The sequence below is a fragment of the Lontra canadensis genome, unplaced genomic scaffold (genome assembly GCF_010015895.1).
Source record: "Lontra canadensis isolate GAN:19392208 unplaced genomic scaffold, GSC_riverotter_1.0 scaffold2, whole genome shotgun sequence".
Classification (NCBI taxonomy): domain Eukaryota; kingdom Metazoa; phylum Chordata; class Mammalia; order Carnivora; family Mustelidae; genus Lontra; species Lontra canadensis.
The window spans coordinates 38,176,539-38,188,343 of NW_022630996.1; the positions used below are offsets into that span (position 1 = coordinate 38,176,539).

General features: G+C 54.4%; 1 protein-coding gene and 1 long non-coding RNA gene across 3 annotated transcripts in view; one reads left to right on the forward strand and one right to left on the reverse strand.

Moving 5' to 3' along the window:
* The first annotated feature begins 416 nt into the window (after positions 1-416).
* On the forward strand, positions 417-5,504 carry LOC116876225. Its single transcript, XR_004384361.1, has 3 exons — positions 417-658; positions 5,193-5,351; positions 5,477-5,504. It is a non-coding gene; the product is annotated as an uncharacterized LOC116876225 (long non-coding RNA).
* MINDY4 (MINDY lysine 48 deubiquitinase 4) overlaps positions 1,660-11,805 on the reverse strand; it is a 99,631-nt gene continuing 89,485 nt past the window's right edge. The window contains exons 17-18 of one of the 2 annotated variants that reach the window (XM_032872243.1): positions 11,415-11,487; positions 1,660-2,090 (exon numbers count right to left, since the gene is read on the reverse strand). In XM_032872243.1, the coding sequence (XP_032728134.1) occupies positions 2,042-2,090; positions 11,415-11,487 (122 nt within the window). In that variant the 3' untranslated portion in view covers positions 1,660-2,041. Of the gene's footprint in view, positions 2,091-3,462; positions 3,940-11,414; positions 11,488-11,805 lie in introns of those variants that run through there. The other variant, XM_032872233.1, reaches the window with a different exon arrangement.

The window sequence follows — 11,805 nt, forward strand, 5'->3', positions numbered from 1 at the left end:
GTGCTGTGGGTCTTCTCTCACTTCCGGACCTGGGAGACGGCGGTGCTGCGGCTTTGCTCGTCTTGCGTCCCAGGAAGCCCCAGGCACGGGGTGTCAAACCGTGCATGTACCTGCATCTTGGCTTCTAGAAAAAAAAGCTTCTATAATATGTTGGAACTGGGTTTTTCGAGCAACGCTGGGAATATTTTGATTTCTCCAGCCCTGCCAACAGGACCCTGGTCAGGAGGTTAAGTGAGTTACACGGAAAAGACACACTTTTCCTTCCCAGGCTGATAAACAAGCCTGCTGCAGGGAAATTGACTTCCTCCACCAGGGCTCAGCTGGAGCGGCCTGTCTCTGGCCAAGGAAAACAAATGCATAAACATTTCGGGGACATATAGGAAGCATTTCTGCGGGACGCCTGCTGTGAATGGCCACTGGAGTTTACACAGCAAACCCCAGCGGGGCCTCCACACAGCTTAGACAAAGCGCGCCCTGCCCTCTCACTTCCCTCCCGGCTCCTCCCTGCTTCTCCCCAAAGACCCACAATAAGATAATACAACAATCCGGCCACGACTCGTGCCCAGCCTACGAGAGTGCAAAACAGGCCCTCGCGTTGTCACCACCAAATGCCTGGCACATAAAGAGAAGGGGTCTCCTCTTCGCCAGCGCTGCAGAGGTAAGACAGTCCCTGAGCTGCTCTGGTCCTGAGCACGGGGATGGGTGGGGGGATGGGGGTTACAGGAGGGATGGGACACAGAGCCTGGGGACCAGCCACCGTTCAGCATCTAGGGCTCTCCCTGGCCTCTCCCTGGGCCAGGGCAGACACGGGAGGAGCTCACTCCCCGGTCCTTCCGTGCAAACACCCGCCTCTGCGGGGCCTGCTCAGAGTTCCGGCCCGGCCCGAGCAGGGGCCGGCAATGGACCGCGTTCCTGCGCGCTCGGTCTCATGCTGCTCCTGGCTCCTCATGTGGCTGGGCTGGTGACAGAGGCTCCTGGAGGCTAGTGCTCTGCCTCTGGGTGCCCTTACTCAGTACCCCTGTTGGGAGCCATTACAGAGCAGTCCTTAACATCACATTCCTTTTGAAAACCAGTAGGATGCAAGCCCATGGAATCAGGGAGGCTGCAACTATGCAAATTTCCCTTTATGAGTGACTGTTTTTCCCAGTCATACCTATCCCCTCTTGCTCTGGAACATGAGGGCCTTCCCAGGCTCTGCCCACCCACATGGGCGGGGGGGGCGCAGGGGACTATACCTCGTCCCTTGGCTCATTCTCATCTTATTGCCCTCTGTGGCAAGAGGTCCCTGCCTAGAAGGTTCTTCCCCATATCCACCCGGCCAGGTCCACATGACCATCCTCCTGGGGTCTCATAGGGATCCAGGTCTGCCCTGAGACAGGTTCCCAGGGGGCCGGTGTTGCCCTAGGCAGCACAGCTTACAAAGCCTAGTGCCTTAGACCTGGGGCTGACGCAGAGAAGACAGGCTAGACCAGAAGCCCCAGCAGGGACACTACTGGACCAGAGGCATCGCCTGTTTGCAGAGACCCCCATTAGATGACCTCTTAGCCCACAGGTCTCTAGGGCCCTGGGCGACCATCCCTGTTCCCACCCCAGCCATGAACCATGCAAACCTCAGGCTTCCTTTGCCACAACAGAACAAACGAGTCTTTCCTCCTCAGCTTGGGTTTGACTCCTGCTTTATAGAACGCCAACTACCAGAAATAACGAGCTCAGGGTGCCCGGGCTGACTGTATCACAGGCTTGACGAAGGGACAGGTGGCCCAGTGGGGAGCAGGGGAGGGATGCAGACAAAAAGCACACAGGCGGTCCAATCCTTGGCAGTCGTGGCTCAGCTGGGAGGGAGCTGTAAGTAGCACTCTGGGCCCTCATCACAGTCCTGGGGGCCCTTCATGGAAGGGGCAGGAAGGTTCTGGATGCTTCTGCAGCACTGCTGGCCCAGTGTGGGGTGACACTCTTCTGAGAGACTTGTCCCTGAGGCCTGGGGCTCAGGTGTCACCCCCAGTGATGAGTGGTGGAGCCGTAGGCTTACCCACAGGAAGGGTCACAAGATGGGGTCTGAGCCGTTCCAGTTCACCGCTGCCCCCTTCCACCTACAAGCAGAGTAGCAGATAAAGAGTCAGAGCTGCCCAGGCCTGCACGGGAACCATCTCTTGCCCTCACTTACCCGAAGGTCCTGTCTGAAGGGCTTTGAGGATTTCTGGTTCTAACCTCCCTACCTCGCCTCTCCACATCACACACAAACCTATATACCAGGCCCCCGTGAAACACAAACATACCTAGGACCCCAGAGAGCCCAGGAGAAGATAGAAGGGGCAGGACATTCATTCGTTCTTGCCACAAGTGTTTATCGAGAGCCTGCTGTGTGCCTAGCACTGCAGGGCCCTGAGCTGATGGGCGTGGTCCACGTGCCCGAAGACACAGCCACCTCCCAGGGTGCCTCATGGTGGACTTGACAGCACATGAGAAGATCCAGATAGGGAGAATCCTGGAGGGTTCCAGGTGCCGGAGCCTAGAGAAGGCGGGAGAGAGGTGTGGCCCACGGCAGGAAGCAGGCAAGGAGGCACCACACAGGACCTGGGAGCCTCGGAAGGATTCTGGGCTTTGCTCTGAGAGCCACGAGAAGCCAGAGAAGGGCTGGAAGCAGCTCAGTAAAACACAGATTTGCATTTTTTTTTAATTACTTGATGAAGTCTTAAGAAGCAGGATCATTTAATGGGCTAGATACAATTTTAATACCAGTCCAATTCCAAAATAAAAGTTAGTGGAGAATGATACCACAAAATGACCCAACACTTAATTTTTTTAAAATTTTTATTCACTTAATGTATTTTTGAGTGCATGGGGGGAGGGTAAGCAGAGACAGAGAGAGAGAATCCTAAGCAGGCTCCACGTCCAGTGTGGAGCCCAGCACAGGGCTGAATCTCATGACCCCGAAATCATGACTGGAGCCTAAATTAAGAGTCAGATGCTTAACCGACAGAGCCATCCAGGCACGCCCCAGCATATGACTTGAATATACGGCACACTCGTTTTCTAAAGCAGCCCAGGATGATCACATTTCTAGCAGATGGAATGTTCCTGCAAGACCTGATCCTGGGTATCTAAGAGATACACATCCGTCCTGAGATCCAGGAACTTTGGAAGCAGATGTGGCATCTACCTCAACAGCAGTGCTAGGGTGCAGGGTTCGAACCCAGGCTCCTGAAACGCTTTTCGCAATGTTGAGGCTAGCGGAGGGAGCACACTTTTTCAAAACCTGATGTTTTTCTTCTGACAGAAGTCAACACGTCAATGGCCAACAGAAGGGGGTGGGGGGAAGGAAGCTTTCCTCATTTTAACTGTGCTTCTGCTTTGGAGAGTCCCAGCTGCCTGAGGTGGGAGCCGCAACAGGCAAGTGAACAGGGTCTCCCAGAGGAAGACTGGTGCACCTCCTGACCCATAGCTCAGAAGTCCCACGACATTTCAGCAGTGGTTGGTTGTAAACCCAACCTTCTCCACCTTCATGAAGAATGCAGACTCCCTCTGAACTTCTTTTTCCTTCCTTCCTCAGGCTTCTGCTCTTTGTCTTTCTTCATGACCATGCCTTGCTTCAGTGGCCGCACCAATGTCTCTGGCTTTTTGATGGAGAGGGACAGCCTTCCAGAGGCAATGGGACTCGTACTCACTCTGCTCTTACCAAATTACTTTCCTCTTGATTATAGGCACCTTCCTGGCATCTGTAAAGACTATATTTTCTTCTGTTGAATTTTTTGCACACCTCTGACCAGCCCCTTCCTCTTCAAAGGAGCAAAAAGATTTCTCGTCATTTGAAGACAAAAAATCGTGGTGGTATTTCTGTGTGTCTTGCTCCCATGGAAGGGTTTGGTGTGGGAGATACTTGGCCTATCGTCTGTTTTGGAACAATGACTGTCCCGCTCGTCTCCGACCTCCACCCACCCACTGTGAGGATAGAAGGAATGTGAGAATTTAGTGTTTGTCACAGTCCAGACACAAGATGCAGCCCTGCCCTGCGTTGTGAGACATTTTTATCCAGTCTGTATATTAATGCTGAATTGCATCTTTCCGTTAAAATCCTCAGCATAAAAGGCTGAAACGGGTAGGTGGTAGGGGAAAACCTGCTAAGCCAAGACCATTAACACTGTTTTAGGAAACTAGTCCTTCCAAACTGCCTCTGTGTGCTCTTCAGTGTTATGGATGATGCCCTGTGACACCGAGAGAGCCCACCCAAATGGGGTGGTAGGACTTTTTGACAGCCAACCCTTTCCTTCCTATGTAAAAGCCTGGGAGATACCCTTCACACCTGAGCCATCAGACCCAGGAGAGCCTTCTGGTCACAGATGCTCAGAAGCGGGTCTGGATATGCAAAAAATTTTGGACACATTCCTCGGTGTTTTCTCCAGACTAAGTGCTGGAAGACCGACCTTAGCAAGACTCACTCTAAACATAACCTGTAATGAGACACATAGCCCTCTTGTGCTCGTCCACTGATCCTGCCTCCTCTTAACTGTCGGTCATGTCACGTGACGGGAAATGGTCGGCGCCATTTTTCCCCCGGCGGGGTGGGGGGGACTTAAGTGATTCTGTGGTGTCCGCATGCTTTCGACTATTTCCTGAGCTGCTACAGGTCAGCCCTGGGGGCAGATCTAGAGGGATCTATTAGGTGCTCTGGGGCTGGGCCACTTTGAGGGGTTCCACTGGCATCAAAATGTCTGTCACTGCTTGAGGAAGAGGCAATGCGACTGTATCTGGAGATCATCAACGTGGCTGGAAGTCAGACCATGCTTCAGTCATCAAGCAGCTACTGCCTGTGCTGTTTGGTGCTGGGGCCTGATGATGTCACAGGGTGGCTCCTACAGGTGCAGCCAGTAGGGAAGACAGATGCAGCTCTCAGTCACACAGCTGAGCAGGATCTGGGGGGTAAGGCCTGCTGGGAAGGCATGGTGCTGACCACGGGTTTCCAGGGACTAGGCAGACTTACTGTGCCAAGTGTGTCAATAGTGCATCAGCAATACGCAGCTGTGTGACCTGGGGCTTCATCAACTCTACCATGCAACTTGACATTTCCAATTTTATTTCTCTGTTCCTCATCTTTGCAGTTTTGAAGCATGTCACTAAAACCTTTTATTGTTCTATTAAGATTTATAGGTGAGTATCAGCCTCTGTAAGTTTCTTATCAAAGTCTTACACACTAGGGCTATATCCTGAATCCAGACCCCCGGGAAAGCATCAGAAAGGAGACATGGATGAGAGCGACATTTTGCCCATTGCCTAGCTCCAGGAAGGCATCAGGGTCCCAGACTGCAAAGGGAAAACTATTGCCCAGACCAGAGTGGTTTCCTCTCCCAGTTGTGGTAAGAATGGGCAGGGGTGGGGGTGTGGGGCGGGAGTCAGAAGTACATCAGATTTCTTGTTACCATAAGGTCTAACTTCAACCTGGTCCCCAAACCCTTCTCTCATCCCTCCCCATCCCTCCCAGCCTTCACCCTCCGCACTCTGACAGGCAGAGAGAAGTTCCTTCTATGAGCTCCCCATTTGCAAACAGCTCAGATCCTGGCAACATGGGATTTGGCTTCAGTGCAGGGGTGAGTCACATCTCTCTACTACTAGAGACATCCATGCCATCCCAACAGTCACTGGATCTTACAGTTAGGTGGTGGGAGTTAATGCTTAGTTTCGAGGTTTTTTACCATGGTAACTAACCCACCCAGCTAACAGGTACCAATGAGGGGGAAAGTATTAGAAGCAGCAGAGAAAAGTAGTTTACAGTTGATAGAAAATCAAAGCAGAGATGTTTTTAAAATGGCAAGAGCTGAGACACAGGGGGGGCTATGCTTGTGTGAGGATGAATGGTTCCCTGGTAGGAAAGTCCATGGCCAATTACAAGGACAGTAAACAGAGCTCTGTGTATGCAATTAGGGGCAGGCAGAGGGAGGGCAGGGATGAAACGGACCTGCAGACAGCACAGTGGGCAGAATGAAAGCTCACTCTCCCAGGGTTAGTTCAGGAGGCTGAGCGTAAGAGTTCCCAGCAGGCTTTCTTGACCTGAGACCACTGACATTGTGGGCTAATTTTTATTCTGGGGCTGTCTTGTGCATTGTGGGATTTTTAGCACCCTCCTCCCCCCAGCTGCGATACCCAAAAGATGTCTCCCAACATTGCCAAATAATCCCTGGGGCACAAGATAACCCAGTGGCTGAGGACCACTGGTTTAGGGATCGAGCTCCAAGAAGATGCTGTGGTCCCTGGAGCTCAGGGAGGCTCAGCATCACAAAGAGGGCCCACCTCAGGGCCACAAATGAGGCCCTTCCCTCCCCAGGGCCATAAACCACCCTTGAGCAGGGGTTGCCCGCTCCACAGACTTTCAGCATTGATGATACTAGTGTATCCTGGGGACAGATGCCTAGTAGAACTGGTATCAGCAAAGAGAAGGGCACAGGCCAGGTTTTAAAGGTCTCACCAGAGCTGACCAGTAGAAATACACCCCAGAACTCTTGCTCACTGTGGGTTTCCAGGCAAGTATCCTGTTGTGCAAGTTCCACTTCCTGTACTCTAGCCACAGGAAGCAGAAAATTCTGGAATGAACTCCATAGGCTATCCCTCCCTTGCGGGCCTTGGCCTGTGCTGTGCCCTCCACCCGGAACAACCATCCCTCATCCCACCCACCATTCTTCAGGATCAGATCCGAGATTCCTCCTTCTAGAAGTGTGTTCTGACCCCCAAGCAACCTGGGGGTCCTCTCTCAGCACCATATTGTCATGGGGTCTCCCTCCCCCATGAGACTGTGAGCCCCTCAAGGACAGAGCTGGTATCACTGGCCTCTGTCCCCTCCAAGACATCTCAGGGCCAAGTGCCACTAAATGAACACAGCCCTCCCCAGCAGCTATTCCTTCTGGGGCCCCAGGGGCCCAGTGTGGATGCGTCTTCATTCACACTGCGGTCTCTCTTGCCTTTGACCCAGGCAGTCACAGAGCCCAGCCCATGGCCCTTGTCCTCTCTTGTCCCTTCCCCTATGCCTCCTCCTGATTATCCCTTCTCCCCACACACGCACGTGCACCCCCGTGGTCTCCAAAGGAAAGGGAATGCTTCTGCCTCTCTTTTTTCAACCTCACAACAGCTTGGGGAAGGGATCCTTCTACCTCATCAACAGATGAGGAAACTGAGGTGTGGAATAGAACCAAGCCTTCTGGAGGTCATACAACGTGACAATAGCAGAGCCAGGAGTGAGATGTTGCATCATGGTGTTGAGTGTTCTGTGAACCCAACCAGGACAAGGAACACAACGGGCAAGTGTGTGTGCAGGTTGTGGGGCAGGGAATCAGAAGAGATCAGCTGGGGCCACAGGAGCACCCAGGAAACCCTCTTTTGGTGGGTGAGAGACACTGTGGACAGGGTACCCGGGCAAGAAGTATGTCAGCTGAGGCATGAAGACTGGCACAGCAGCCCCCTCCCCTAGTGGGTGGGGGTACAGCTGACGGACCTGGGCACTCGGCTCCAGCCCCTGGAAGGCACTGTTCCCAGCTGAAATTATATTTTCAATTTCTTGTCTGAGCCTCCAAACAGAAACATCTGTGGCCCAGCCCCAGGCCCTGGTTATGTGTTCTTTCCTCTTTCCTCTGGACTACTGACAACTGTTTCATTCTCTCCCACTCTGGCTAGGCTGGAAGCTCAAGAGGTCACTGTGTGTGTCTTGTTTGGAAATGACCATAAATGAGTCTGTTTTTGCTGAGATGGTCAGAGAGCAGCGGGAATTGCGGGGAGGGGGGGCAGACAGACCCCACATTCCTGACATGAGGGTAGGTAATGGGAGACTCCCTGAGGTCCAGACGCGGGTCACATTTGAGAGCAGAGATGGCATGGGACCTGGGATCATTCGACTTAGGGTGCTCTTCCCCAGAAGCAAAACCAACAGTCCGGTCTTGTGTAATGTCACTGTGGTAACAAAGCCAGGTGGCGGGAAATCATACTGACCGCTCAGTGACCTTCCCCTGGGCTGGGACAGCGCAACCCTAAGCTTCAGGACCTGCGCTGTTTGTGACTCAAGGTATGGCCTGGGGCACAGAGCTCTGCTTCGCATACCCTGACATGTGAAAGGAAGGGCCATCTCAGGTATCGTCTAAGGGCCTTCCTGTGGACCTCAGCAAGCTTCCAGATGGCCAGGGGTGTGGTGTGCTCCGTGCTGGGTCAGGGTGAGCATCAGATGTCCTTAGCAGGCAAGAGAGCTAGGTTTAAGGGTAGGCAGCACATTTCTGCCTGGATTAGGAGAGAGGGGATCATGAACTTGACTTCTATTCAATTGTGAACTCTCCCAGAACAAGAACCTAGAGTCTCATCTGGCCGTTTCTTCCACGGAGTCCAGCCCAGGGATTCCATGAGGTTGAAGTGATGGGCCCAGGGGTCTGGTCATCTTGCGGTAATGACCTGAGATGTGGCCCGAGTTCAGGCCATGACGCCACAGGTACCCCCTTCCTGTCAGGGTGCGGACCTCCTATGGGCAGCAGGGCTCATCCCCCCCAGAGGCAGGGCCCTTTCTCCCCAGGGTTTTCACTGACCTTGAAGGCCACTTTCCCAAGTTTCTCCCTTTGAGCTGTTCGAGAATCTGGGATGAAAACAAAACGCAAAGCCTTTGTAATCCAACCCCTTGGAACAGGATTCCAGGAGGCTGGGCCTGCTGTTTCCCATTACAGTGGTATGTTATCTGATGGGTACCGGCGGGGGGGGGGGGACCAGCATTCCCACTATTCACTCACCCACTTAGCTTTTCTGAGAATGATGCTGGGAAAAATCTCACCGCATTAACATCCCAGGTGGACCCACCATGGTGGGGCAGGTCGTAGAGGTCATAAGAGAGGCAGACAGCTGGTTTTAGGAAAGTCCTGGCAGAGGATGGATACTCCTACCTGGGGGAAGGTGGGGGATGGGGTGGGGCTGCCCCCAGGGCCAGCAAGGCAGGACCCCTGGCCCGGAGTATTACAACAGGCCAGATGCTTGAGGCTCAGCACTTCACCTGACATCTAACTCACAAGACAGCCAGAAAGGGCCACAGAGGGGTAGATGCTGCCCTCACCTGGCACCAGAAGTTCTGAGTGTGGTCCTGGGACAGCAGCACCAGCAATTCCCAGGAACTCCCCAGATATGCCAATTCCCAGGCCCCACCTAGCTACTGAACCAGAACCCGTGGGGGCAGGACCCCCCGATGTGTGCTCTACCATATCCTTCAGGGATGCCTGCTGAAGCCTGAGGATCACACTCTTCCCAATGGCTGAACCACAGATGGAGACAAGTGTATCAGAGTACTGATCCCCACATCTATCAGGGGCTAGGTGGAGTCTGGGCCCACAGAACCGCCAGGCCAGTCGTTCCGAACCCTGTGTGATGCACAAATGTGATTTTCTATCTGTGACAAAGGACTAGGAAGCACGGCTAGAGCCACATGCTGATAGTGAGCAGGGACAGAAAAGGGCAGGGCAGACGCTTAGCCTATGGACCATATGCCCCAGGCCAAGGGATCGCTCCTGGCTATAGGCAGCGACCCCATTTTCCCCCATCATTTCACTGTACACAGTGACAACTGGGATGGGAGGAGCCCTGGGAGAAGAGGACAGCTGACAGAAGAGGAAGAGATGCTCCCAGCCCATGCTCATGCTCAGATGACCCTGGACTGAGCTCCCCGACAAAACAGAGCCCCAAGTCACTGTTAAGCACTGGACAGTTAGGGCTGAGCCCAGAATGTCCAACCCCTGGGCTGGAGGTACTGGTGAGTCCTGCAGTGGAACCATTCTTGGGACAAGAGGAGTGATTCCAGATGGGGCTGTTGGAGAGGTCCCAGGTGGTGGTCCCCCACATCCCCTACAGCGACAGTTGAAGGCCTTTGGAGTCAGGGAGGTGAGCGGAGCCTGTGCCCAGGGTGTGGTCCTCAGCCCTGCTTGGGAGGCCCACCTGCAGGAAGGATGCCCTGTGGCCTCTCACCCCGTCCTGAGGAGGGTGCCAAGGCCAGTGTCACCTCCTCTTTCCAGTGTTGCCCTTCTCTCATCACCTGGAATGAGTGGCCCTTTGTACATGAAAGGAAAGCGACCTGCTTGGGCTTTTAATCCGCCCGACGAAAGAAAAGCCAGCACATGACCCCACAAGAATGCTTTGTCCCTGGCTCGGTGGGCAGGCAGGAGGACGGATGAACAGATGCACGAATAGATGGGGTCTAATGAGGATGTCCCAGCGTCTCCCACATTCCCTCCCGGGGGTTTCCGCTGTGACCGAGGCTCCGGTCACGGGCTCATGAACCTTTGGCTGGGCAGCAGCCCAAGGCTGCGAGCGAAACCCCTGGGTTGCAGGTGGTTGGAGCCCCAGTATTATCCATGTCCTGCACCCCAAGTCGATCACTTCACAGTTGGGGACATGAGGTTCCGTCTGAGGTCACACCGCGGCATGGGGCCGCTAAGACACTACCCGTGAGAGCTGTTTACAGAGCACCTGGTGGGATAGCACGTGCTCTCACAAGAGCCCCACGCTGGGCTCTCCGTTTTACCAGTCTTACAGCTGACAGTGTGAGGGACACACGGGTGAAGAGCGGAAAGGATTCAAACTCTAGAACCCACACTGACCACGTGCAAGTTCTAGCACTTCCCCAGAAGGCACTGGAATGCAGACCTCCTTCCTCCCCAACTTGCTCCTCCCACTGCATCCGAGGCCTCCAAGTCATTCCACAAAGGCTTTGTGAAGGGCCTGCCTGAGGCGGGGGTGCGGGGGTGGGGGGGATCCTGAGTGAAGGGAGCCCCAACTCACCCTGAGCTTGAGCTGGAATAGGGATGTCAAAGACCTCCCACCGTGTGTCTGAGGCTATAGGGCACCTCTGCTCGGGGTTCAGAGGGCCCAACCCACACCAATAGAACGAGTGGGGCTGCTCCTCCTGGATGCAGAGGGTGCTGCTGCTACAGGAAGCCATCTCAGGGCTACCCCCTGGGGACCGCAGAGGAGCTAGGCCCTCTCACCTTCCCATCCTGCTCAAACTCCTCCCATCCCCTCTCCCACCTGTATCCTACCTGTCCTTCCTCCTGACCGGACCTCACAGCACTCACTGCAGGTGCCGGTGATCACCATGAGCAAGGATGGACCTCTAGAAACACCTACTCAGTCCCCCCACCCCTGCCACAGGGGCAGCCCCAGAAGCTGTCTGAAGACACAGTCACCTCACAGACCACACACTTCTCCACTTGAGCCACAGAGACCACGAAAGGCTATGTACAAACAAGCCCCAAGCCCTGTGCCTTTCCATTCTGTGGAAGGCCTGCCTCACCACAGACTCTTGGTTGGGGCAATCCCGAAACCCATCCTCCTTCCGGTGGGTACAACCACCGCCAACCATCATACCTCGCAGGCACTCAGGTGAGCTTCCAGAGCCAGAGATAGACCTGACTCACCTGGTTCTGATGCAGAGCTCGAGGGGTGGGACGAGGTCATTGTCTCTGTCCTCAGGGATGGTCTGGGTGGTGTCTGGGGGCCGGGAGAGAGAGAGACACACACACTCATTAGCCTGGGGTCTGAACTTGTGGGTCAGCACCAACAACCCAGCTCCTGGGACCTGACTGTTCTAGCACCTGCTCTGCTTCTCATCTTGACTGGACCCACCCTTGTTCCTGTCCCACTGCTTCTCCTCTGGACCACAGCACTCTCCTCACGCCTCCCACCTCCAGTCTCCAGCCCACCCTCGTGCTCCCCATCAGCCACCAGCATCATTCTTTCTAAAACTCATCTGATCCCATCACTCTCCTGCTCCAAAACCTTCCATGGCTCCTCATTGCCCATAGAAGA